Source organism: Aythya ferina (assembly GCF_964211825.1).
Source record: "Aythya ferina genome assembly, chromosome: 13".
Lineage (NCBI taxonomy): Eukaryota > Metazoa > Chordata > Aves > Anseriformes > Anatidae > Aythya > Aythya ferina.
In genome coordinates, this window is record NC_140311.1 from 15,625,962 (window position 1) to 15,648,998 (window position 23,037).

At 50.8% G+C, this 23,037-nt stretch overlaps 1 protein-coding gene and 1 long non-coding RNA gene across 2 annotated transcripts in view; one reads left to right on the forward strand and one right to left on the reverse strand.

The window, feature by feature from the left end:
- LOC311444115 (BTB/POZ domain-containing protein KCTD12-like) overlaps positions 1–10,340 on the forward strand; it is a 28,504-nt gene extending 18,164 nt beyond the window's left edge. Inside the window, exons 4-5 of the mRNA XM_084534998.1 lie at positions 3,675–3,797; positions 9,510–10,340. Of these exons, the coding sequence (XP_084391124.1) occupies positions 3,675–3,797; positions 9,510–10,006 (620 nt within the window). The 3' untranslated portion in view covers positions 10,007–10,340. The remainder of the gene's footprint in view (positions 1–3,674; positions 3,798–9,509) is intronic.
- A 628-nt stretch (positions 10,341–10,968) lies between these two features.
- LOC311444116 lies at positions 10,969–14,350 on the reverse strand. The gene is made up of 4 exons (XR_014697657.1): positions 13,547–14,350; positions 12,915–13,007; positions 12,689–12,751; positions 10,969–12,034 (listed from the first exon to the last, which is right to left on the reverse strand). It is a non-coding gene; the product is annotated as an uncharacterized lncRNA (long non-coding RNA).
- Between the last annotated feature and the right edge of the window lie 8,687 nt (positions 14,351–23,037).

Here is a 23,037-nt window from a genome sequence, read left to right on the forward strand (position 1 = left end):
CACTAAAAGAGAAGGGAAAGCCAGGAAATCTGGTGTAAAACTCCAGGAGGAAGAGGCTCACCCGGAGCGAGTTGCTGTTTTGGCTGACCCCAACATCCTCGCACATCTGGACAGAGGTTCTCCAAAATAAGACAAGACATCTGGAAGGCAGAGAAAGAGAAAAAGCCATCTCCCCATTTCTTCTTGCCCAGAAGCTGAGACTCCACTTGGAAGGCAGAACCCATGCCACACGGTCAAGGCATCTGCTGGAGTGGGCGACCCAGATCCACGTCCCCTGCTCTGTGTGGGCTCCTCCCTTTGGGGTTGAGCAGAACATTTGGTTTGGCATGAATAAAAGATTCCAATTTGCTATTTCCCCCGGTATATTAAGAGTTGCAGTCACCTTTCCTTTCGCCTTCCTTACGCTGATATCCCTAGCTTGGCCAGCACTGAGCAGTCTCCTGGTCCTGGCTGGGATCTCCCAGTGACACCATTAATTTGTGGAATTTCTGCTTGGCAAAATAAATAAATAAATAAATAAATAAATAAATAAATAGGAAGCGAGCACAGTCACATCTGTATGGAAACTGCCAATGGGTCTGCTTTCCAGAAGGTGACTCCTGGAAAATACATAGAAAAGCAAATTCCTGTGTAAAGAAAGACAGCTGGAGGCATTTGTGTGCAGCAGACACTGCCAAGGAGCCGTCACTGGGAACAGCATGTGCACGTGCATGGTCCTGCTGGAAACGACCTTCCCAGCCTTTCCTCAGTGCCTCCATACAAGCAATGCCTAGGTGCTCTTGAATGGACCTTCCACTTTGCTCACAGGGTCTGTGGCCAGGAGCGAGAGGGTTTTCCATGAGCTGGTGAGATGTAGCCCAGAGAACAAGGAGCACCGTGGTGGGGAGATGTCCTCCATGCAAAAGGTGGTGTCAGCCAAAGCAGGGGGACTCCTGCTTTATCTGCTGGAGGCATTTGCCTCCTTGTGGAAGGAGGTTGGCAGAGGACCAGCCAAAATTGTATTTCTTTAATAAGCACATCCTCATGATTCAGCCCTGGCAGAGGGACAAGCCAGGCTCTGGCTGACCCCAGGGGAGAGTTCATTGCCTGGCGTCCTTCCCCATCCCCTCTCCTCTCCCATTCTGCTTTGCCCATCGCCAGAGAAAGATTTAACCCAGCCCCAGGAGCACCAGCCCCTTGCTGCGTCCTGAGCATGGGATGCAGAAAGCAGCACGTGAATTACGATGACTTTAACTAGCATTTTATGGTTTCAGGCCCATCGCTTCCAATCAAGCCACAAACTGGTTGTGATATACAGCCTGCCTGTCTGTTGCACATAAGGCATTGATTAAAGAGCAAGCTGAGCTAATTGGTGCTGAAGTCATTGCTGTTAACACACGCAATCCCTCGTGTGCCTGTTGCACTCTGCAGCACAACTCCCAAGACACTATGCTGCACGGCGTCATGATGAGGTTGGGTTTTTCTTCTACCGGGAGATCCTAGATCAGTCCTGAGCCTGCTTCCACATCTCCGCGTGCCCATCAGGGTGTTATTGCTGCTCGCTTCTCCCCGTGGTCACTGGGGGAAATCCTGGGTGCTGCAAATGGGGCGGCTCTCTCAGCAGAAATTCCTCATCCCAGGCCCTTCTGTATTGACTGCATGTAAAAATAAATAAATAAATTAATTAAATAATTAATATATACTTGTGAAGAAGAAAGAAGACATGGAATTTTCTACCTCATCTTTGCCTCCAAGCAATTAAGACAAATTAGAAAGGTCCCCCCAGCTGTGCAAAACATCTGCAAGGAGAAGCACTCACCCCCCAGCTGGCCGGCACGCCGCCGTCTCTCCTCCTCCTTCCAATCCTATTAGTATTAGAGAGAGATAGAGCTATAACAGGAAAAGCCACCTCTTAGCAGTGCTGCTGACAGCTTGCCTTTTAAATCTTTAATAAGAACTGGCTTGCACGGCTGCTCTCATCTGCTGCGTGACAGCGCGGGGAAGCCAAAACCCAGTGGCCTGGCTCCTGCTGGATCTGCTGGAGGCTGCTGGGGAGCACCACTCATTAAAATGCATTGAAGGATCCTCTGCCTTTTCCATCAGAAAGCCTCTCCTCTCTATCTATATTGCCAGGACTTGCATTCAAGACCGTGTTTCCCAGCCCCACGTGGAGGTGGTGGGTGCTTTTCCCCGTGCCCTACAATCCAGGGCACCTGTAACCACAGGGCAGAGGGGACAGACCTGCCAGCAAAGGACATAATCCATCGTGATGGCTCTGCCCAACCCACACAGCTCCCAAAAGCGTTTGCAAGAGCCCCTTGGCCTTGAATTTGGCTCAGGCTTCCTCCTCCAGATCTCCATTTAGGACTGCGGACAGAACGATGAAAAAGGTGCAAAAATAGCTGCCCCGGGATATGAATTAGACCCTGTCATGGGCTCACTGACAGATGGTGACCACAGAGACTTTTCCAGAGTCTCTGGGTGAAAATTATTGTGATGGGGAGTAGAAGGCCATGTTTGCAGCTCAGGAAATTGTCAGGAATTGACTCTCGGAAGCCACAATTAACGAGTGGCAATAGGCAGGGGGTGTGCTGGGATTCTGCTGCCCTCTCCTGGATGCAGCATCTTATTCTGCCCCGTGAGCTGATGGCCATGGTGTATGGAGGTTGGTCATGGCCCATGACATCCTGGCTTCTGGCAACCGCAAGCCATGGGAAGCTGCTCACCTTCTCTGGTGGTCTTCATCTGGTTATCAGCCGCTTTCAGGAGACCCTCGGCACATGGGTCTGGGAGAGCTGAGACCCCTGCCGTGAAGATGAGCAGCAGCTTGAAGCCTGAAAATTGAGTTAGCAAGAGCATCGGTGGGGACCTTCTAGACTCTTCTAGACCCAACCTGTTTTTCCATCATCCTATATAGGTTTGTAGAGTAAAAAAGGGGAACAACAAGAATGAGAGTGCGTGGTGGACCGTGCACAGATGTGTCCCGATCTGACCTCACACCAGCAGTGCACACCACAGCCTCTTAGGGTGGGGATTTCTAGCAGATGTGCCCCGCAGAAGCTTGTCCTGCAAAGACACAGCCACTGTCACGGCACAGCAGGGTCAGCACACGGAAACGAAGCAGCCTGGGCTTACTGCAGTGCAGGTCAGCGTTTGATCCATCTCTGAGGCTGGGTCCTGGAGAGGAAAATCCCTTGCGTGGGCCAGGAACTACAGCTAGATCCAAAGCTACAGCTGTGCTATACAGTGAGTCTAACAGCATCTGCACAAGAGTGGCAGGAAAGGAAAAGGCGGAGGAGCTGGAGCACCAGTCTTAGTCTGGGATAAACACTTCTGTATTTTGCTAATTCACCACAAATGAAGAATCACCTTGGAAGCCAGTGATATAAAGGGCTAGGAGACAGTCAGAAAAAGAGCCTTGAGTAAGGAGGGAGAACAGCATGGTGGGAGGTGTTAGAGGAGCTGCTCCAAGCTGAGCTGTCACCATCAGGAGGGGGCTGGGAGGCTCTGGGGGGGACCGCAGCAGATGCTGTGCCCCCATCACCCAGCGAGGTGCTCTGGGAGGTGCCCCAGATGCTGGTGACAGCCAGGTGTGGAGCAAGGCCACCACTCACGATCCTTACCCCCTGCTTTCATGCTCCCAGTGCATCACTTGCCTGCTAAGAGTTTCTTCCCTTGGTCATGATTTTTTTTAGGTAGTTCCTGGCTTAGCCTGCCTGTTCCTGAGCCTTCAGAAATAGAGCAGAGCCCTAAAAAACACATGTCTTCCTCGGAGCCCATCCTGGACCTCAAGACAGATGCAGCAGAAGCCCTTCCAGGTGAGAACCATGCTGGGTCGATGTGCTGGGTGCCTGCACCTAAACACACGGCTCACCCAGGTGGAGCTGCACCCAGCAGCAGGCACTTGATCGGGGCATGCACGTGTGTTCACACCAAGCTTTCAACCACCCTGAACCTGAGCTGCTCTGCTTTAGCTCCTGTGACCATAACCTTTATCGCTGGAGGGTATATTCTAGGCCAGGCAGGGTGAGGTCTCCACTCCAAAGCATCAAACCTAGGCAGGATCAGCCCTCCGAGCCACCCCCCTGCCCAGACGAACCTGCACCACTCTGCTAGAGAGCAGCACCCATCTGGTGGGAGTTCCCAACAGGAGACACGAAGATGCAGGTCTCAGCGAGAGGACCTGCTGCTCCACCAGGTCCTCCCATCTTTTGTTTGCTCGTTTAGAGGGAGGGAAGCAGACACCCAGCTGGTGGCCATTCACTTCTGGGGCCTCTAACCACGTAAGTTTTGCTATGGTGTTTTATAGCCCATCACCAGGAGAGCCTAAGAACCCCTTTTCTCACCCAAATATCAACTCTAGACAATTTCTGTGCTTCGATTGCATAATCTACCTCCTCTACAACCATTTCAGAGCCATGAGAGCAGGCAGTCCCCTGCTGTCCCACCTGGGGACACATGCCATGACAATTTTCCATGGCTGAGGACAAATTCCGCCCAGACCCAATGTGACAACCCACACCGTGCCAGCCACCTGAAGATACTTTGGAGAAACTCCGTCTTGCTGGGGTTCCTCATGCAGCAGCTGGTGACAATTTGCTCCGGGTAGATATTCCCCAGACTGGGGAATTTTCCCTTGGAAAACCCTCCCGGCCTCTTGCAGCCTGGGCAGCTCAGCACAAGGAGGGCTGCTCCTGGCAGGCACCTCTTGCAAAGCGTTCGCCATGCACAATATTAGCAATTAATTCCTGCCAAGAAATAAGGAAAGCTGTTTTTGCTTCGTGCAGCACGCAAACCCCGAGCCCAGATGTTATGCTGATGTGGAGCTGCAGCAGCGCGAGATGTGAGGGCCCGGCTCCGCCACGGCACTGGGATTTGACCTCTGGTGCCTGAATTTGCTTTGCCAAAACACAACGTGTTACCAGCCATGTCCCCACCATAAAGCACTCAAAAAGCACGATTGAGCAAAGCAATCCTGCAAGTCTTGGTCTGATAAAGCTGCTGACCTCTGGCTTCCCATTGCAGGCATCTCGTGGGCCCTGCTACGCAGCTCCTCCAGCAGGCTGCGGGCACACACCATGCTCAGAAAAGATCACCCCAGGGCCTGGGGCATCCCAGCATCAGGGGAAAGCAAAACTTCTGCCTTCCAACAGGGATGGGGTGACACTTTTGGGGCCCCTTGGGGGTATGCTGCTGCTTCTCCCTAACCCCAGGGGTGGCCGAGGAGGAGCAGTGGTGTTATCATTTGGGTGAAAGTCATCATTTAGAGTAAGGATGTCATGGGTTTCTGGGCTGCACAGACCCCCCTGTGCAGCAAATGTCCTCCGTAACCAACAGCAGAGCTAGCACCCCTCACAAACACCAACAAAAAAAAAGGTGTGTTTGGGAATCGCAAACATTTTCAGAGGGTTGAGTCGGAATTGTAGTGCTGGCTGTGAGCACGTCTCCATCATTTACATGCTCCCCGAGCTCTCTTTGTCATCAAGGGGCCAGGAGGAGTGGGGGGACGGAGTTCTTGACCACCACGGGGTGCCTACATGGCAAAAAAGAAACAAACCTAAAATCCCCGAGCCCCGAACCCACCTACCCTCCTCTTGGCAGCAGAGGACAACCTGACGGATAGGGAAAAAAATCTATCGTTTTGAGATCAAAAATCTGGATTAGCGTTTCAAGGCTGCAGGATCGGATTGTTTCAGACATTTTTAGAACATGCAAAGCAAAAGCAGAGCTGGTGCTGACAAACATATTTATATATATGTATTGCTCCACAGGGGATAGAAGGGGCGTTTGCTTTCAGCATGGAAGTTGAAAAACGAATGTCTGTCTGTCTGTCTGTCCTGGTGCTGGCACCCTGGTCCCGCGGGGGTTGCTATAGCAGTTAATCCATGCACAATGTCACCAGAGCTGCGGATTTAGCAGCAGCCCTCCCCGGCACAGCCAGGCTAATTGAGGCTCTTGGGAATGCACGGGCTACTGCTGCGGGCAGATAGGGTCAACGACATTTATTTATGCAGAGTCTTGTCCTTCTTTGATAAAATAAGGGGGATTAGAGCCAGCCAGGAGTGCAGACATCACTTTTCGGGCTCAGCTTGATTTTTCAATAATCAATTTGAGCAGGGGCAAGACCTGAGATTCGCGGGGATAAGGAGCTTGCAGCTATTTTGCGTCGAGCGTGGGTAGGCTGCAGGTACACCCTGTGCATCCCAGCCTGTCCTGCTGGCCATGGGTTCACTCCAGGCAGACAAAGGCTGACATTTTCCAGGCAAACTGCTCTAATATATAAAATTTTCCAGGATCTGCATCCCTGCATGATTTCTGGTCGCAGCTCCCCATCACTAGGCAGAGAAATATTTTCATGTGAAAAATTTTGACCAAAAGAATAAACCTGTTTTCTGAATGCACTTTTAGGGCTAGCAAAACTCTGGCTGAAGCAAATGGTTAAGGACCCTGCCCCCCCTCCTCCAGGCACACGCAGGTGTACAAACTAAATAATCTCTTCCAGCTCTTGTTTTGAAACTTTTCTCCATCTCTGTGTCACAACATGCTAAATCTGAGAGGCTAGGAAGGAGTTTAATAAGCTTGTAAAGGAACTGGGACATCTTTGTTTGACCTCAAGCAATGTGTTGTTGATGTTTTTTTCACTTAAAATCTGAAAGAAAAAGAACCATGGAAATAAAGCGGTAAAATAAAAACAACCCGAGATGCACAAAGCTCTGCTGCTACCCATGGTGGGGGGTTCTCTCCAATGCCCATCTCTCCATTGGGATGCCCAATATGGGCTCAGATAATGTTTTTAGTTGGGACGAAAAGAAGAGAAGACCCTTCTTTTCCCTTCTGGGGAGATTTGGGTGCCTGCAACAAGTAGAGGGAAAGGAAGAGTGATCCTTGAGGCCAACCCAGTCTGAGCTGAAGATGCCCCATTGTGATGGGGAAAAATCACAGGAATGAACTGCTCTTCACCTGTCCTTTCTGGGACCTTCCAACAAAACCCTCCTAACGGTGCTTTGCCACAAGATATCTGGCTCATTGTCTTGTCTGCAGACCCTTCCATCCTGGGTCTTTGTTGTCAATTGGCAAAGGAGAGCTCTAATTTCTTCTGGAGCTGGAAGCACTGACACAGAGCAAACCAAATGGAATGAGCCGGGGCCATGGGCTCCTGGCACATGGCGAGTTCATCTTGTTAAGTGCTCAGAAGAGAAAAAAGTGCTATCCAAAAAAGCAGCAAGGGGCTGGGACAGTGTGTGCTTCCCCTGCAAAGCACCGGCTCACCGTGTGCCGGAGCCCGTTAATTGCACTCAGCAGGATTTCCAACAGCACCATGGAGCTGCATCGGACATGTCACTTCTGCACTTTAATTGATGCTCTAAAGCAGACAGAAGTGTCACACGGGAAGCAAAGTCTGAGAAAATTAAAAAAAAGGATGACAAAATTAGACTACATATATTCCTCCTGGCTGATGGCTGGAGTGCTGCGAGGTGTGCTGGGATCAGCTCAGGAGCTGTACCCACATATTGCTGGGCACCGGGGTTCTGACTGCTGCAGGCCAGAAACACAATGTGAGGGAAGCTTAGCCCAAGGGAAAATTAAGGTATTTGTACAAAGCTGCAGAGAATTTCAGTGGAAAAGAAATATCCAGGAAGACTCGGACTGCCTTAGAGCCCGGGGCATTCAATGTCAGGTTTGGTCCAGGTCAGACTCCAGCCAAAGTGATCCCCACACTCCTCAAATCACTAGCACACAAAACCAAAGCACACGCACATCTTAATAGGACATTCCAGGCTTTTAATCAGGGTCAGAAAGACTGATCTCACAGAAAGTCTTAGGCAAAGACTCCTAGACCCAAGTATCTTGTCCCAGAGATGGGACATCTGCTGGTGGCCAAGACAAACTTCTGTCCCTTGACATCTGCCTGTGGTTGGATCCTGCAAATTCCAGCCTGGAGCTAAATTTCCTTGGAAAACCTTTGTGGCTCTTGGTTCCCCTCCAGCCCTGTGCAGTTTGGAAGCACATGTGCCTGTGCAGGTGATCTCAGGCAGCGATGCTTGGCCAGGATGCTTGGCCAGGAGGAAGCTTGTGTTTCATCGCCGTTCAGGGGGAAAACCAAAACCTGCTGAGATTTGCATTTCTCACCGTGTGCAGGAGCATTTGTGCAGATGTTAGCATGAGAAGCAGCCAGAGCAGGCTGTGAGAGAACACGTCCTTGGTGTATGAGGTAAAATAACGCTAAGTAAATCGTTTATGGGCAGTTAATGAGTATTTCCAAAGACCAGTCATTAAGAGTCATTAGCTACTTTATGCAAAGTGTCTCAGCCACCTGGAAATGGCTTAAACTACCTCATCATGCCTAAATTAAAAGAATTACGCTGCTGGTACCTGCAAAAGACCTGGACAAAGTTGTGTACTGATGTGGGGACTGGAGAGGCACAGTGACTGAAGATCACCATCCCAAGAGACACCTCGGCCAACCTATACCCAAGCAGGGGATTTGTCATCCCACTCTCCTGCTCTGCCCAAGCTCAGCAGCCTGCCAGGGGTCTCAGGTTGTCCCCAATGCAACGGCAATGAAGTGAGAGCAGATGGCTTGCAAGAATGTGGGGGCTGCAGGTTTGCAGGCTGGCAGCTGAATTTCAGCCCAGCCTTTCCAGACCACACAAAGCAAATCAGTGTGGTCTGGCACGGAGAGTACACAGGAGCAGTACCCAGGGGATCTGGGCTTCATTCTCAGCCTGGTGACCTTAACAAGTTATCTCACCTCTCTGTGCCCCAAATGGGAGTAATGTGATGCAAAATGTGTTGAAAGCCTTAGAGAGAAACTGCTGTGCTGAGCTAGCTATCATCGTTAGATGGTCTTGGAGTGAAGAAGCAGGAGAAGAAATGAAGAGATTTGAATTCAGTCTCCAGCTAAGCTCTAGGCTCCTCGTATGAATTTGGGTTCATCAGCTTATGTTCCCCCTGCCTCGGTGTCCCATTTCACAAAGGCAATTGTGAGGCTTTCAGATAAGATGATTAAAGCAGTATAAGAACTTGGAGATTTTATTCCATCACTCAAAGAATTTGGGGCTAAGATACATCCTTGTAACTTCCCGGAGAGATTTGACGAAGAAAATCCAGCCTTCAAGGTTTCTCCTCAGTGACGGATGACATTTCAGCTTTCTACCTCGAGTAATTTTTGTGCTGGAGCAGTTGAAGCAAATGTCAAAATAAAATAAAAGGGGGGAGGGGAATAAAATAAAAAAGTTTTCAGGAAAAACTAAAAATTCACCTTGACATTTTCTACTTCTGTGGGGGACAAAGTTTAGGTGGAGGGATTTAAAATAGAAATATTTTATACCCTGCTTTATATCTCTGCTAGCAGATGCACTAAAAAAGTGGGGGAAAAAATGCAGTAGGTTAAGAATTCAGATATTTTAGAGAAAAAAAATGCCCAAGTGAGCTGAGCTATGTCCCCCAGGTGGCTGCACCCTGGCTTTGCTCCATCAGGGACCGTGTAATCTCCCCCTCTTGTGCATTTCTCTGCTTCCCTCCTGCAGCCCGCAGCGACACTGGGGAGCCCAGGCAGGGCCAGGAGACGAGGCAGGACCCCCCCAGCCCCAGCGGTGGGTACAACGCTGCATCCCCCAGCACCAGCAGCCACGGCGAGCCCAGTCCCACTCCATCCACGAGTGAGAGCATCCCAAAAGACCCCAGATCGGGACAGGATGACCCCAGCCCTCCTGGCTCCACACCTCAGCCAGAAGCCCCCGAGGAGTGCCCCACTCGCCCCAACACTTTGGACTTCTCCAAGTCCCTGAAGAAGCTGGAGGAGGTGAAGGAGATGGGGCAGAGGTGTAACAGCGACCATGCAACGGTGAAGGAAAACGGGGTGGGGAGCAGCCCCGTGGCCGCGGGGCTGAGCGAGGAGAGGAAGGTGCTGGAGTCAGAGCTGGGGAAGTGCATCGAGGACTTCCGAAAGATCAAGATCCCCCTCGCCTTCCCCAACAAGAAGCGGCAGTGGCAGAGTGAGCTGCTGAGGAAATACCAGCTGTGAGAGGAGAGCTCGTCCTTCTCTCCACTCGTGTCCGTGGGTGGCCGGGGATACCCACAGGCCTGAGCAAGGAGTGTAGGTTGCTCCTTCAGCCCCATCCAGTGAGCAAAAGGGTTGTAAGCCTATACCCATGACAGCGTGCTCCTCACCGTAGACATCAGGAGGGATGTGTGATGTCCCAAGGGCACAAACCTAGCTGGAGGGACACCGAAAAAGGAAGGAGGCCCAGGGTGAATTGTCAGGGCCAAAGCTGCCATCCAGCAGAAGCTCTCGTGTTTGTAAGAATGGATTTTCGTGGCGTTTCAAATAATAAACTATAGTTGGTGTCAAAAACAAATTCCAGTCTCCTTGTCTCTTCGGCACAGATGTTTGAGCTTAGCTGCTCAAAGCTGTGCAAGCAGCTTAGATGTTCGCTTTTCTTTAAATTAATGGAAGTCGTGCATCTGACTCCCTTACGTTCTTGGCAAAACTTCTCCATCTGTAACATTTGCAGCTGGAGGGCTGGGATTCAGCAAAATCTTTCTTTGTGATGTTTCGCAGATATTTTCCTTTTCCTAGACAAATACTTGAACGCTGCCCAGCCTCGCACTGGGGCCTCCAGCCAGAGGGAGGGCTCAGCACAAGGCCAATATTGACCAGAAGCTCTTGGCTTCTCCTTGCCTTCAGGAGCTGTTGGATGGACGAGGAACCCAATGTTGCAGTTCAGGTGTATGGGGCTCCTCCATGGGATGGGAGACTGGGTGAGCGCCCCAAGGATGGGCCAGGGAGGGTGGCTTTGGGCTGGCGGCATGTTACAGGCCAACCCCATCAGGGTGAGGACAGGCACGAGGCCTGTAAACAACTTGAGGAAACATCTGGGTGATGAACTGCTCTTGTGAGGTCTGCTGGAAGGACAACGGATTGGGATGCAAGCATTCCTGGAGATTTCTGGAGGATCTTGTGGATAATTTTGTGACTGGATGGGCCAATTGTTTGATGTGCAGCTGGATCTGCTGTTCACTGACAGAGACCTGGATGGGGCTCACATGTTCAATGGCGACTTTGGCCCTAGTGACCTAAAACAGTGAATTTTGAGAATCTGAAAGGTAAGCAAGGAAGGTGAGTAGCAGAGCATAGCCTTTGGCTGACCTGCGATGTCCCCTGTCACCCTTAGGAGTCCTGCCAGGCAGTGCCAGGCAGGACTCTCTGGCAGCCTGCTGCCCCCAGCACCAGCCTGGTCCCCCAGCAGCTCAGAGAACCACCTCCTGCTCCAGCTGCGACCTCCAAAAAGCTCCACAGGTGAAGAATAAGGGAGCAATCCCCAGCCCTGCCACCCCAACACAAGCCACAGAGGAGTTTCAGCGAGGTTTCTTAGATTAAACAAAAACAACCCAGTGAAAAACTCGCCGAGTGTTTGCTGTGGCGAGGTTTTGTCGGGAGGAATTGCTTTGGCCTCTCAGGGGGAGGCAGATGGGGAGGACAGATCTGCATTCTTCTTCCTTTTATATGCAGCCACGCTACAGAAATGTTTACAGGAACTTGGAGAGCCAGAGCGGCACGAGATAAGGCTGGGGCAGAGTCAGTGAAAACCTCGATAAAGGCAGGGGGGGACCACACCATTCCAGGCCCCTTGCACACCATCCCCAGGAGACAGGAGTGTGCAAGAGCATGAGGGGTTGGATGGGGTTGAGTCGGTGGTCCACTGGGGCTGGTGCCAAAACCAGTTGCCAAACATCCCACCATCTGATCTGGCGACTGAAGACAGCCCTGTCTTGGTCAGTTTTGCAAGACTTCTTGACTTGGGTATCATGGCTACTGCCCAAAAACGTGCTTCAGCCATCCCAGGTTCTTCCACATGCCTTGATCAGCCTCCAGTTGTGAGAAGTGCCAGTTCTGCCCCAAACTTATTCCTCAGTGTTTGGGGCAGACTGGCGTTTGGGAAGGAAGGAGATGCTTGTTCTCGGCAGAAGCCCTTGGATGTCCTTCGTCCTCCTTCCTGGTATTCTTTGATGGTATCCATCATGCCTGCAGTCGCTGCTTTAATTACAAATGCTAAGAAGTGAAAGAATTTGCCCATCTTAGCACAAGGCAGCTCTGCACACACAAAAAAAGATCAATGAACTGCTCTTAAACTGGACCCCAACCCACACAAGTGACCTTTTGAGAAGATTTGGTGGGGAGATTGTGGCACAACAGCAACCCTGCTTGGGGAACAATGATGAAGAACAGCTAGCACTGTTGGATCCACAGGGAGAGTCATGTGTCCTCGCTCCAGAGGTGGGATTTGCCCTGGGAACTGCACGAGGTGGGCTTTAAAGCATTTGGGGACCTCCAGGATGATGAGTGGTGTCCATGAGCTGATGGATGAGCCTTCTGCCTATGGCAGGGGGTGCAGTGGGAGGACTGGGGAGTCCCTTCCCAGGCACGGAGCAGGGCATGGGCACCAGCCCCACATTAGGATATGAACAGTGGTTCCCAGCAGAACTGGCCCCATTTTGCTCTGCGTGTCTTCAAAAACCACACCTGGAGCATTTTCACCCTGAACTAAGCCTCAGCAGAGATCATTGTTCTGGGTATTGTGTAACCAGGTAGACTGGGGCTTTTAGGTTTATTTTACATAACCAGTTCTATTTTTAACTTAATCTGCAATTAATTAGAAAGTGGAGCTTGCTGGATCTGTAATTAGAGTTTCCATTTCCACATTACCTTCCATCCCAGAGGTCTCAGGAAAGTGTGTAGGCTCCACCACGTCCATCCTGTACACCTCCACTGGAGAAAAAAAAAAAAAAAAAAAAAAAAAGTTCATCCAAAACAACCCAAAAATGCTGAGAGATCAGTGACTACAGGTGCATCTCACACATGCTGGCATGAACACACACATGCTCTCAGAAATACACATGGGACGGAATGACAAAGAAATGGTTAACCATACCAGCTCATAGGCTTTAATTTTGCAGTGGAAATTCCCTTGGCCTTCCTCCATCCCAGAGCTTCCTTGCATCCTGGTCCTGTTACCCAAGTGGAGCTGAAATGCGTGAAGGAATTAGAATGGAAAAAATTGGTTATATAGGAGTGCAGGAAAATAACGAAAGCACAATGCATTTAAGGAGCCACTGTAAAGGAACAGTAAATTATTAATAGTGCCATTACATTCCTGGGCTAAACAATTAGATCCAGCAAGCAATTCCTCCAGAGGAGGCATCAGCAATCAACCCATGAAAGGCCAATTTGCATTTTTCCCCCTTAACTGTTTTGCAGTTCTCAGCTGGAAGTACAAATTCGGAACAAAAACGGCTTAGGGCTTTTTAGGGAAAACCTATTGCAGGCTGTTGGGGAACAAAGGCACCACAATTTCTGGCAATGTTCACGTTGTATCTCTTCAGATGCAGCAGCGTGGAAGGGGCACTTCTGCACCACGGCTGCCTGCTACTGGAAGAGCCAGCTGCGGCTGGGTTTGCTGTTTGGCTCAAGAAATCCATTTTCATTTGTCTTCATGTCACAGGAAATTTGCATTTTTTCCATGCTCTGCTCCAAAGCCAAGAGGAGATGAGGGCTGTTTTCTACCAGAAAGGATGCTCCTGGATGTCAGTGGCAGCAATCTCAAGTGTGCTGGGTGGAAAAGCCTGGCTCTCCCTGGACAAAGGTCTGGAAACGGGGTCCTGGAGAATCCAAGAGCTCTGGGACATGACCAGTCTCCTGCCAAGGGAACAAACATCTCAGCTTCTCCTCTATTTATTTTCCACAAATGCCTCAGCTTTGCTTGAGCAGCAGGAAGCCATTAATTACCCAGTGACAGTGTTCCACAGGCATCCCTTAATTGAATGCCATTATCCCTTAATTAATTAAATACCAATTAATTACCAGGAACATTGCATGACATGTAACAAATGCCATCAGCTAGTTGAGACAGAATAATTTAAAACCCGGGAAGCATGGCCCAAATAATAATGCTCAGGACGGGTCCAGCAGGGAAAACACAGTGCTCCAGGCACCAGATCCTCCGAGGTGCGGTGGGATGGGCCTGGCAGAGCCCTTGGGACCAGCGTCACGCCAGGAAAACTGGAGGGGCTTCTGCTATTCAAGCAGGCTTCAAAGCTGGTCCTGAATGGAGTTTTTAGCACAAGACTCCTGCCCTGCCTGGGATGCATCCTCTACCCAGCTCTGCTCCCTTGAGCACCACTGGGGTTATGGCTGGAGCTATGCCTCATGCAAGGAAACACATTTCTTTACTCTTTTCTTGGCCATCAGGAGACAAAATCCAAAAAAACATCCAACCCCAGTGCTCTCTCCTGCCTCCCATACTGCACTCTAATAGATCCTCCTTGTAGGAGTGGTGCCGCTGAGCTTACTCAGCCTCTTCCACCATGCATGGGAAGGCTCCTGCAATGAAAACATTGCCATCAGGAAAATCAGCCCCTTCCCATTGCACGTGTCCCCAGGGGACAGAGAGACACACGAGTAAGAACTGCATTGGTTTTACCCTAGGTCCTGGGAACACCCTTCGGAAAACACCACAGTCGACCACTCAGCCCTGCAAAAGTGATGTGGAGGTTTCCCAGGCTGCCTCAGAAACTCAGGCACACGTGATTTAATATACATACATGTAATAAATTGTTGGTATTGGCAGCAGAGAGGGGTGGCATGGAACCAGCTGCCCCGGAGCACCAACCCAGTCCCACCAGTGCGGAGCTGGCAGGCTCCCAGCACAGCCCAGAGATGCCGCAGTGTTTGGGTTTTGAGATGCTGGGGATCGATACCACCAAGCACAGCCACTGGCTGCACCATAAATAAGTTGAATCCAAGACTTTTTGAATCTTTTTCCCATCCCAAAGCTACCAAAGAGCCACCACGGATGCTGCTCCCGCCGGGTGAAGAGCCACAGGCACGGCAGGGATGTTTTAGGGGGGGCGGCTGTAATGGTTAGGAGTGAGGAAACTCGGAAATGCTCATTTTCATTTCAAACACTGGAGTATCTGATCAAATAAGTCATTGTGCAGCCAGCAAGGAGGAAAAAAAAAAAAAAAAAAAAAAAAAAAAGCTTGCTTTGGTTTAATGCATACAATGATTTAATTGACATAATGATCCCGATGCTCCACCAAAGGAATGCTGCAGCCTGAGTTATGTCAAATAAACTCGTTTTTCCTCTTCGGCAATTAAAATGATCTATGTCTATTTTCCAAGCACCACGAGATTGGGATCGATGAACTTTGCAGAAACCTCACATCAGTCAGAAACGAGCGTGGCGTTAAAAGGAAAAGTTGCACCCACTGGTGGGTAACGGGGCAGGCGGGAGGCAGGATCCGTGCGGAAGGATGGATGGGGCTTGTGAGCAGAGAAGGGGGAGAGAGATCGTCTTCTGCTCGGCTGAGACTAAATCACTCAGTTCCGATGATATTAACACCCAGAAAACCCACCGGGACTCTGCCTACACGAGGAAAACGTATTACAGTCTATAACTAACCCCCATTAGTTACAGGCAGCGCCAGCCTAAGCACTGCGGGGAAATTAAGCTGCTCCTCTGTTTGTTTAATGCTTTTCTCCACGCTCTCTTATTAGACATCAACAGCTCTGATCCCCTGGGACCAACCTCACCTGGCCAAGGCTGGTGCTTCCAACTATTTCTAACGCTGGGTTTTATTCTAACCCTAGATTTTTTTATCCCAAAACGTGCCGGGAGCTGGGGGCCAGGAGCAGCTGCCCGGTGGCACCAGGGAGCAGGCACAGACCTCAGGGACATCCCTGCGGGGACCTGAGAGCCCTGTCCTGCTGCTGCAGAGCTGGAAATTGGGAGCGTGAGGGGCTCAGATGGGTGAGGTGCTGCAACCCCCTTTTCTGCAGAGCCAAAGCTTTTGGGTAGCCCTCGTGTTTGTCATGACTGAGAGCATCCAGAGGGACCTGCAGGGGACTGGCCACAGACCCCATGGATAGCAGACACATCGCTGAGGACAAACCAAGACCCAACTCTTAGCTAAATCTCGTTATTTGCCAGCTAGTGCTGTGTAATTTTGCAGTAATTACACATTACCCACGGAAACGGGAGGCAAATTACAGCGAGGAGGTGCAGCAGGACCCACGTGCCATCCGAGATGCAGAAACAGCCGCACACAGTGCCTGCCCTGTAATTCGATAAAACCTGCTCAGGGGATGAGGCAGCATTTATTGTGCAGTTAGTCCTCAAGAAAAAGCAACCAGGGTGTTTCCTGCACGATGGTTTTCCACCAGAGAGGCGGGAGGGCCAGGGAAGATGGAACATCTTGTAAAAAGTCACTGAGAGAGAGGAAAATAAAAAAAAAAAAATGTCTTCTGACACCTCCATGCTGGATGTCTGGGGCCAAACACGGCTTCCAACACATGAAATAAATAATTTGGTTGTTTCAATGACTTCAAGTTTTACATTTCAGTGAAAGATGAAGTTAATATTTATTGGGTAGACACTAATAAACACATAGCACCATGCCACATAAGCGTACAGGCATGGGAAGGGAAAACACAGCTGGTTTGCAGCTTTCATCATGCTTCACTTTCCATGAGGTGAAACAACTTTACCCTGTGGCTTGCCCATTGCTATTTGCAGCACCTCGTGCCTTTGGCATCCTTCGATGGGAAGGAGCTGGGTGCTGCAGGGAGCTCCAGGGATGCAGGGAGGGGAGCAGGATTGGTGCCAGCAAGCTCCTGCCTCATCCCTGCCGATGAATTCCTGCAGCGGCAGTGCATGGGAGCTGGAAACCCTCACATCCCTCTGCTGGAGCATCCTCTGCCGTGCCCAAAATGCACAAAAATCCCTACGCACAAAGTCAAGGCTGGCACCGGTGCAGGACCTCTCCAAACATCCTGAATAAAAATAAATAAATAAATAAATAAAATAAAGATTTATAGGTAAAATTTATTGCTTATTTGTCACATGCTGATACAGTTTGATACAGTTCCTATAAAAGCCAGGCACGATCTTGCTGGCAGGTATTAGCATGCAGTTTAGTGCATATAAAAAGCAGATGTGTGTGTAAATGGGGCCCAGGGTGCAATGTTTGGCACTTTCCTTCTGCTGAGAAGAGCTCTTCAAAAATCATATAAAAAGTATTTCTGCTGGTTTTCTGGCCAGGATGCCAGGTTATAAGGAGGGACTGCTTTAAGCTGCGTAAACCACCGACGACTGGGGACAAACAAAAGGAAAGTCAAGAATAAAAAGAGATTTAGAATGCCATCAGCAGCGAGGCTGAGGCTTGGTCCCAGGTCCTCAGCAGGAGAAAGGTGGGAGGAAAGCAGCCAAGCCTTTGGGTTTGTCCACCAAAGCTTGGCCGAGCAGAAGGACCACGTGAAGCCCAGAAGCTGCCATGAGAGCTAGGAAGTGGCACAGGGGAGTTAAAAATTCATGGTGCAGCCCCACTGCTCGGCTAAGTAAAAATGTGCTTGTAAATCTTGGCAGACCGAGAAAAATCAGATTAAACAGGCAGAGCCCGGTGAGGAGGGGGGAGGCAGCTCGGGTTTGTAGCAGGAGGAAAGGACATCGTCCTGTTAACGTTTCTGCCACCAGCCCAGAGAAGCAAAGTGCCTGAGATGTGTTAAATGCCTCTCCTGTTAATAAAGAGTATTTACAGGAATGTTTTTATTGCCAGCTGACATTTCAGTCTCGAGCACAGTGGGGCGGCTGCCACTGAGCAGTACATTTTTGCATGGGAAATGTTACCTCGATTTTCTCAAGCAAGGACTTAGAGCAAGGGACAACTCAAGGGCTGTGGGGAAAGCCCAGGACTGCAGCAGGACTCAGTAGCAGAGGCACAAAGCTGGCCATGAGGTCTCCCACAGTCCCCAGCACCCCCATCCCCACCTTGCAATCCTGCAGCTTGATGCGAGGGGCTCCTCCAGACCACCTGAAAAAGCAAAGCCAAAGGATTTGGATTTCTAACGGCTTATGGCCAGGAAGGTTTCTGGGCTTGATTTACTGATGGCCACCAGCACATCACATGCAGGAGGTGCTTTATGGGCTCGGGTCCCACCAGCCAGCAGGGGTACGGCTGTCCAGAGCGAGGGATGCACAGACGAGCTAAGCAGATGGCGGAAAATGCTCCACTGAATTCAAGCCCGCATCAGCAGAGATGGATTTGGTGGCCTGACATCATTTGTACATCTACACACTGACACACACCTCGCATCTCAAGCCAGGACGCCGGGTGGTGGCAGGGCAGCAGGTCAGGCTGGAAACCCATTTAGTTTTCTTACAACCAAATACCAGCTGTGGCTGCGCCTCAACCAGTATTTACTTCTTGGGTCAGTAGATCACAGCACTCAGCTCAAGAGAAGACCGTGGCTTCTGGCTCCAGTTTCAATTTGTGCTTTATTCTTGGGGGAAAAAATCCTGGTTCAAGTGAGCTGGGAGGTGAAATCTTCCCGAAATGCCTGAAAAGGGATATTCTCAAACACTGCTACACAAAATGTCAGAATCAGTGGATATAGTCTCTAGAATCCTTTTTTCCTTTAAAGACGGATGAAAATTTCTTTGGAAATGAGGTGACCGGGATGTTTTGTTTTGGTATTTCTCCTTGCTAGTGTGTAAGTACATACTGCTGCTGTCCAGAGACGAATGACTTGCAAAAAGTGGTACAGAGATCACACTGAGAAGAACTGAGGCTTATGCGGAGTGTTTGGTTTTAATCACTTAAGGTGATACTGCTGTTTGTTATAACTCTGTGTGCTTATTAAGCATAGTAGGAATTTATTTCTATTTGCACCCCTGATTTCTGTTTGCAGTCACTTGCCCACAAGCCCAGGACTTTGCGCTCCAGCTGAGCACGGGCAGTATTGAAGAACCCATAAAGCATCTCGGTGGCAGTAACCCACCCCATCCTCTGGAGAAACCAGAACACAGACAAAAGCAGTAAAGAACTGCTTGGCCAGAAAACTGAGACCAGGAGTCAAACGTTTCCGCAAATAACCCCACAAAGCGCTGCATTAGCCCTGAAACCACCGGCCTAAAGGATGGGCAGACAGACAAAATTCCTGCCTCCTGGGAAATTACGGCTCTCTGACGTACGAGGGAACAGCAAAACATTTTGCAAAGCGATCTCCAAAGATGCTTGGTAAATGCTGAAAGAGAAAATCTCCAACTTGGAGCCCTGACCGAGGAGAAAGCCCGAGTGTGCCAGGAGGCAGCCGGCCGCCAGGAGCCCCGGCTCTGCTCCCGGCTCTCTGCAGGGCAGGCGCGATGGCAGCGGGACGAGCAGATGGCAGAGGCAGGAACAAAAGCGGAGCCCCACAGAGAAACCTTTGGGCAGATGGGAAGAAGGCAGGGAGGGAGGTTTCTAGGGGAACAGAGGTGTTTTTCCTGCAGGAATGACCCAGACAGGGAGACAAAGGCGAGCGCCAGGAGGATGGCACGGGTGATGCTGCCAGATGCAGTCACAGGTCGAGGCTGCCACTACCAGGAGGTGCTGGGCAGAGCCCTCGTGGGAAGGGCACGATGCACGGCATGCAGAGGCTGTTCTGCCTCGCTTGAGCCTCATCAGGAGAGATACCCTTCATCCCATTAAGCCATCTTTATCAACTCACTCCATAGGTGCCCTTCAGCGGTGCTCACACGGAGCAGGCACACGTCGGAGCCATTAATCTTCACAGCCCCATCGTGGGGAGGCTCTCGCCGTGAATATTACTGAGCTGCTGGGGGCCCCAATGCTAGGGACAGCACAAGGACCCACACAGCACGTGGGGGCACATCGGGGCTCCAGCAGGCAGGCCTGGCCTCCCTGGGGCAGAGGTGATGCACGGCCTCTGCTCCAGGGTAGGGACATGGGTATCGAAGGGACCTGGCTCAGGAAAGACCTTGCTGAAAGACCTTTATGGAAAAGGCTCCTGCCTTTCCCTGGGACCCCCCAGCTCAGCATCTCTCGCAGGATTTAGCTCTTGCTGCAGGCAGAGTGCTGCACCACAAAATAACGCAGCCTCCACGAGGCGAGAGGCACCGTGCAGTGCTGGAAGAGCTGGTGAGAAGCATTAAAAAATAAACAAGGAAAAAGGAAAAATCTGTAAAGACAGCACCTCCCAGGCTGCCCCCATCCCCAGTAGACGCTCGCTGCTCTCTTTCCATCTCTTCCCACCAACACCCTGGAGACCTCGCAGTGAACGAGGCACAGAGAGATGCGAGCAAACAAGACGCGAGCGCTCACATCTTGTGTTTTTTTAGCATTTCTCCTGACCGCAGAGGAATGCCTTTGAAACCAAACTCTCCGGAAAAGGCAGCGCTCGGGAAATTGCGTGGGTATTATGTTGTTGAACTTGAGGATCGGCGCTAATTGGTGCCCCGCTGAGCAGCTGCAGCGCGCAGCACGGGGCAGGGGAAGGTCGCTCCCCCCCTGACCTTTCAAACGCTGACCGCAACCCAAGGCGAAAGCAAAATGAGGCAGAGAAGTCTGTGAGCAAATGGGGGTTTGAATCATGGGCTCCTCCCCACGTAAAGAGGATGCGTAAATCAAAAGAGACAGCTTCCCACTCCAGCCATGAGCGTGAGCAGCAGGGAAAAAAATTCGAAGGGAGTGCAATTCATCACAGGGCTAATATATGCAAACAGAAACAAGCAGTTTCCCATGTTGCAGCAAAGCAGCAGGATCCATAAGACGCCACTGCCGAAGCCTCTCAAGGTCTCTCTTGGCTGGGGAAATCCTGGGTTTGGTGCTGGTGGAGGTCACAGCAGAGCCTGAACCCCACAAAATCCGTGGGGCAAAGCACAGGGCTGTGGTTTGCAGAGGGCCTGGGGATTCCCAGGGCTGCATTTCTTGGGGAATCCAGCTTGGGATGCTTGGGATGCCTGATTTTCAGAGACCTCGCTCCCCAGGGAACAAAATAAAAAGCTTGTGGGAGGGTCTTTGTAGAAAAGCTGCTGTGCATCACCCAGATGCTGCCATGCCGGGCTCAGGACGACGCCTGCACCCCCACAAAACAAATGCACTCAGTCAGACTCAAATCCTCCCAATCCTTACATTTGGAAAGAGTAAAAGGGGGGAGTGTGGGATCTGCAGGATGTCCTGGCACACCCAGAACCTGGGGCTGTGCCGAGCTAGGACAATGCCTGGGCACATCCATCGCATTCTTCCCCCTCCCCAGCATTTCCCCCATAACAGCTGGGAAATACAAACCCGAGCGGCTGACGCTTTCCAGCCCCAGCTTCCTAAATAGTGCATGAGGAAGAGAGAGGTTTTCACGCCACATTTCTTCTGATGGTTTAATTTTAAGATATAAATAGCTGCCGCGCGCCCCTCCACCCCTCCTGCCTCGCGGAGCCGGGAGCTGGTCCCATGGGTATCAAACGTCCTTCATGGCCACACCAAACCCATCCCCACCTCAAACCTCAGTGACAGTTCTTGGAAAAGCCCAGTTCTGGCCAGGGCAAGCAGCTACTGCCAAATAACAAGGCCTTGGGACTCTTTGGGGCAAACCACCCTTTGGAGAACCAAGCTCTGGCTGGGTTTTGAAAGAGCTCCAGCCACAGGTGGGCAGATCTTGGAGTGCACCCAGGTCTGGCCTTAGACACCCCATGGCAAGGGCTATGGTGAGAAGTGTAGGGGTCCTGAAGGATAATATTTGGGTTTGGGGTGGTAAAAAGCACCTACTTGGGGCTGGCAGGCATCTCCAGGTTAGGGTCAGGAGGCTAAAGTCAGTTTGGGGACCATGATTAGAGTCCCAGAGGATCATAAGGAACTGGAAGGCGGATAAAGGAATCTTTGGCTGCAGAGTTATTTATTTTATAGGTGTCTATAGAAAAGAAAAACACTCCCTCGATACCCTAAGCATCCCTCACCTCAAAAAAAAAAAGTGTCATGTCACTGCTGGGCGGCTACAGGGCTAAACCGGAGGAGACCCACCCCCACCTCTTGGTCTTCAGCTTGTCCCTGCCCTGTCCCACTCTCCCAGCTGGGGCAGGGCTGGGTCTGACCCTGCTGGGGTCATAGGCAAGGGTCTGACAGGAGGCTGTGTGGTGGATCTGGAAGTTGGCGTGACCAGCAGGACCAGGGGCATGGCCGTGATATCTCCCCCAGGCCTCCTGGAAGAGAGGAGAGGTGCCAGGAGGGAAGGGAGGGAGCCCGTCCCCTCCTGCTGCTGCACGTCGAGCTGCCACCTTGAATTTCACACTTGCAAAAGCACGAGACGAATGGCTCTCGGTGGTGGCTGGGGACAGGGGCTGCTGCTCAGGAGTCACCCGGGTGTCCCTTACCTGCTGCTGGTGCAAAGCTCCAGCTGGTGGGAGCATAAAACAAGAAGAAAAAGAAAGAGGAAGGTTCGTGCAGGGGCTAGGTTCTTTCCTCAAAGTGCCTCGCATCGTTGGTCGTGGCAAAGAGCCACTCAAGTGAAATGGGATTTTTTTGTCCAAGATAGGGCAACAATAAAAAAAAAAAAAAAAAAAAAAATCACGATGAGGACCAGCCACACCTCCTACTTTCTCATTAACTTTCCAGCTGAATCACAGCCCTTCCTCCTTGACTTGACACTTACCCATTAGCCTGATGAGCTGGGTGGGAGTAGCAGCTTGCAACCGCTGCCCAAGGAAATCTATTTCAGGATTATTATACACACTGGATTTTTTTCAGTCCCACACTAAAATGCTTTGATCTCCAGAGGGCTGAGGTACTCTCTTTGTTGTAAGATAAATAGGATACGGATTGTCGTATTTACCAACCCCAGTATGGCAGGGGCCACTTCCCTGGTCAGGGGTGGGGTTGGCCCCCCATGGACCATCACCTCTCTGCTCTCAGAGGAAGGATATTTACTACAAAGAGGTAAAAACAAGCAAAACTTTCCATCCTACCCACTGCTCTCCTCTCCCAGCCATTGCTGAGCCAGGGGAGGAACCGTGGGCTTTAAAAGCAGAGGAGTCCTTGCCAAATCCCTTGAGCTCTCCATTCTCCAGCAACTAGGACATACCATCCAATTAATGAATATAGACAGGTCTGATGAAAAATGCATGGCGAATGCACATCTCATCTTGGAAAAGAGACTCTTCCAGGCTAGGAAATGCATCAGTACCTTGAGGTTCACCTGAACGACCTTCAAATTATGGAGAAATTATTCTG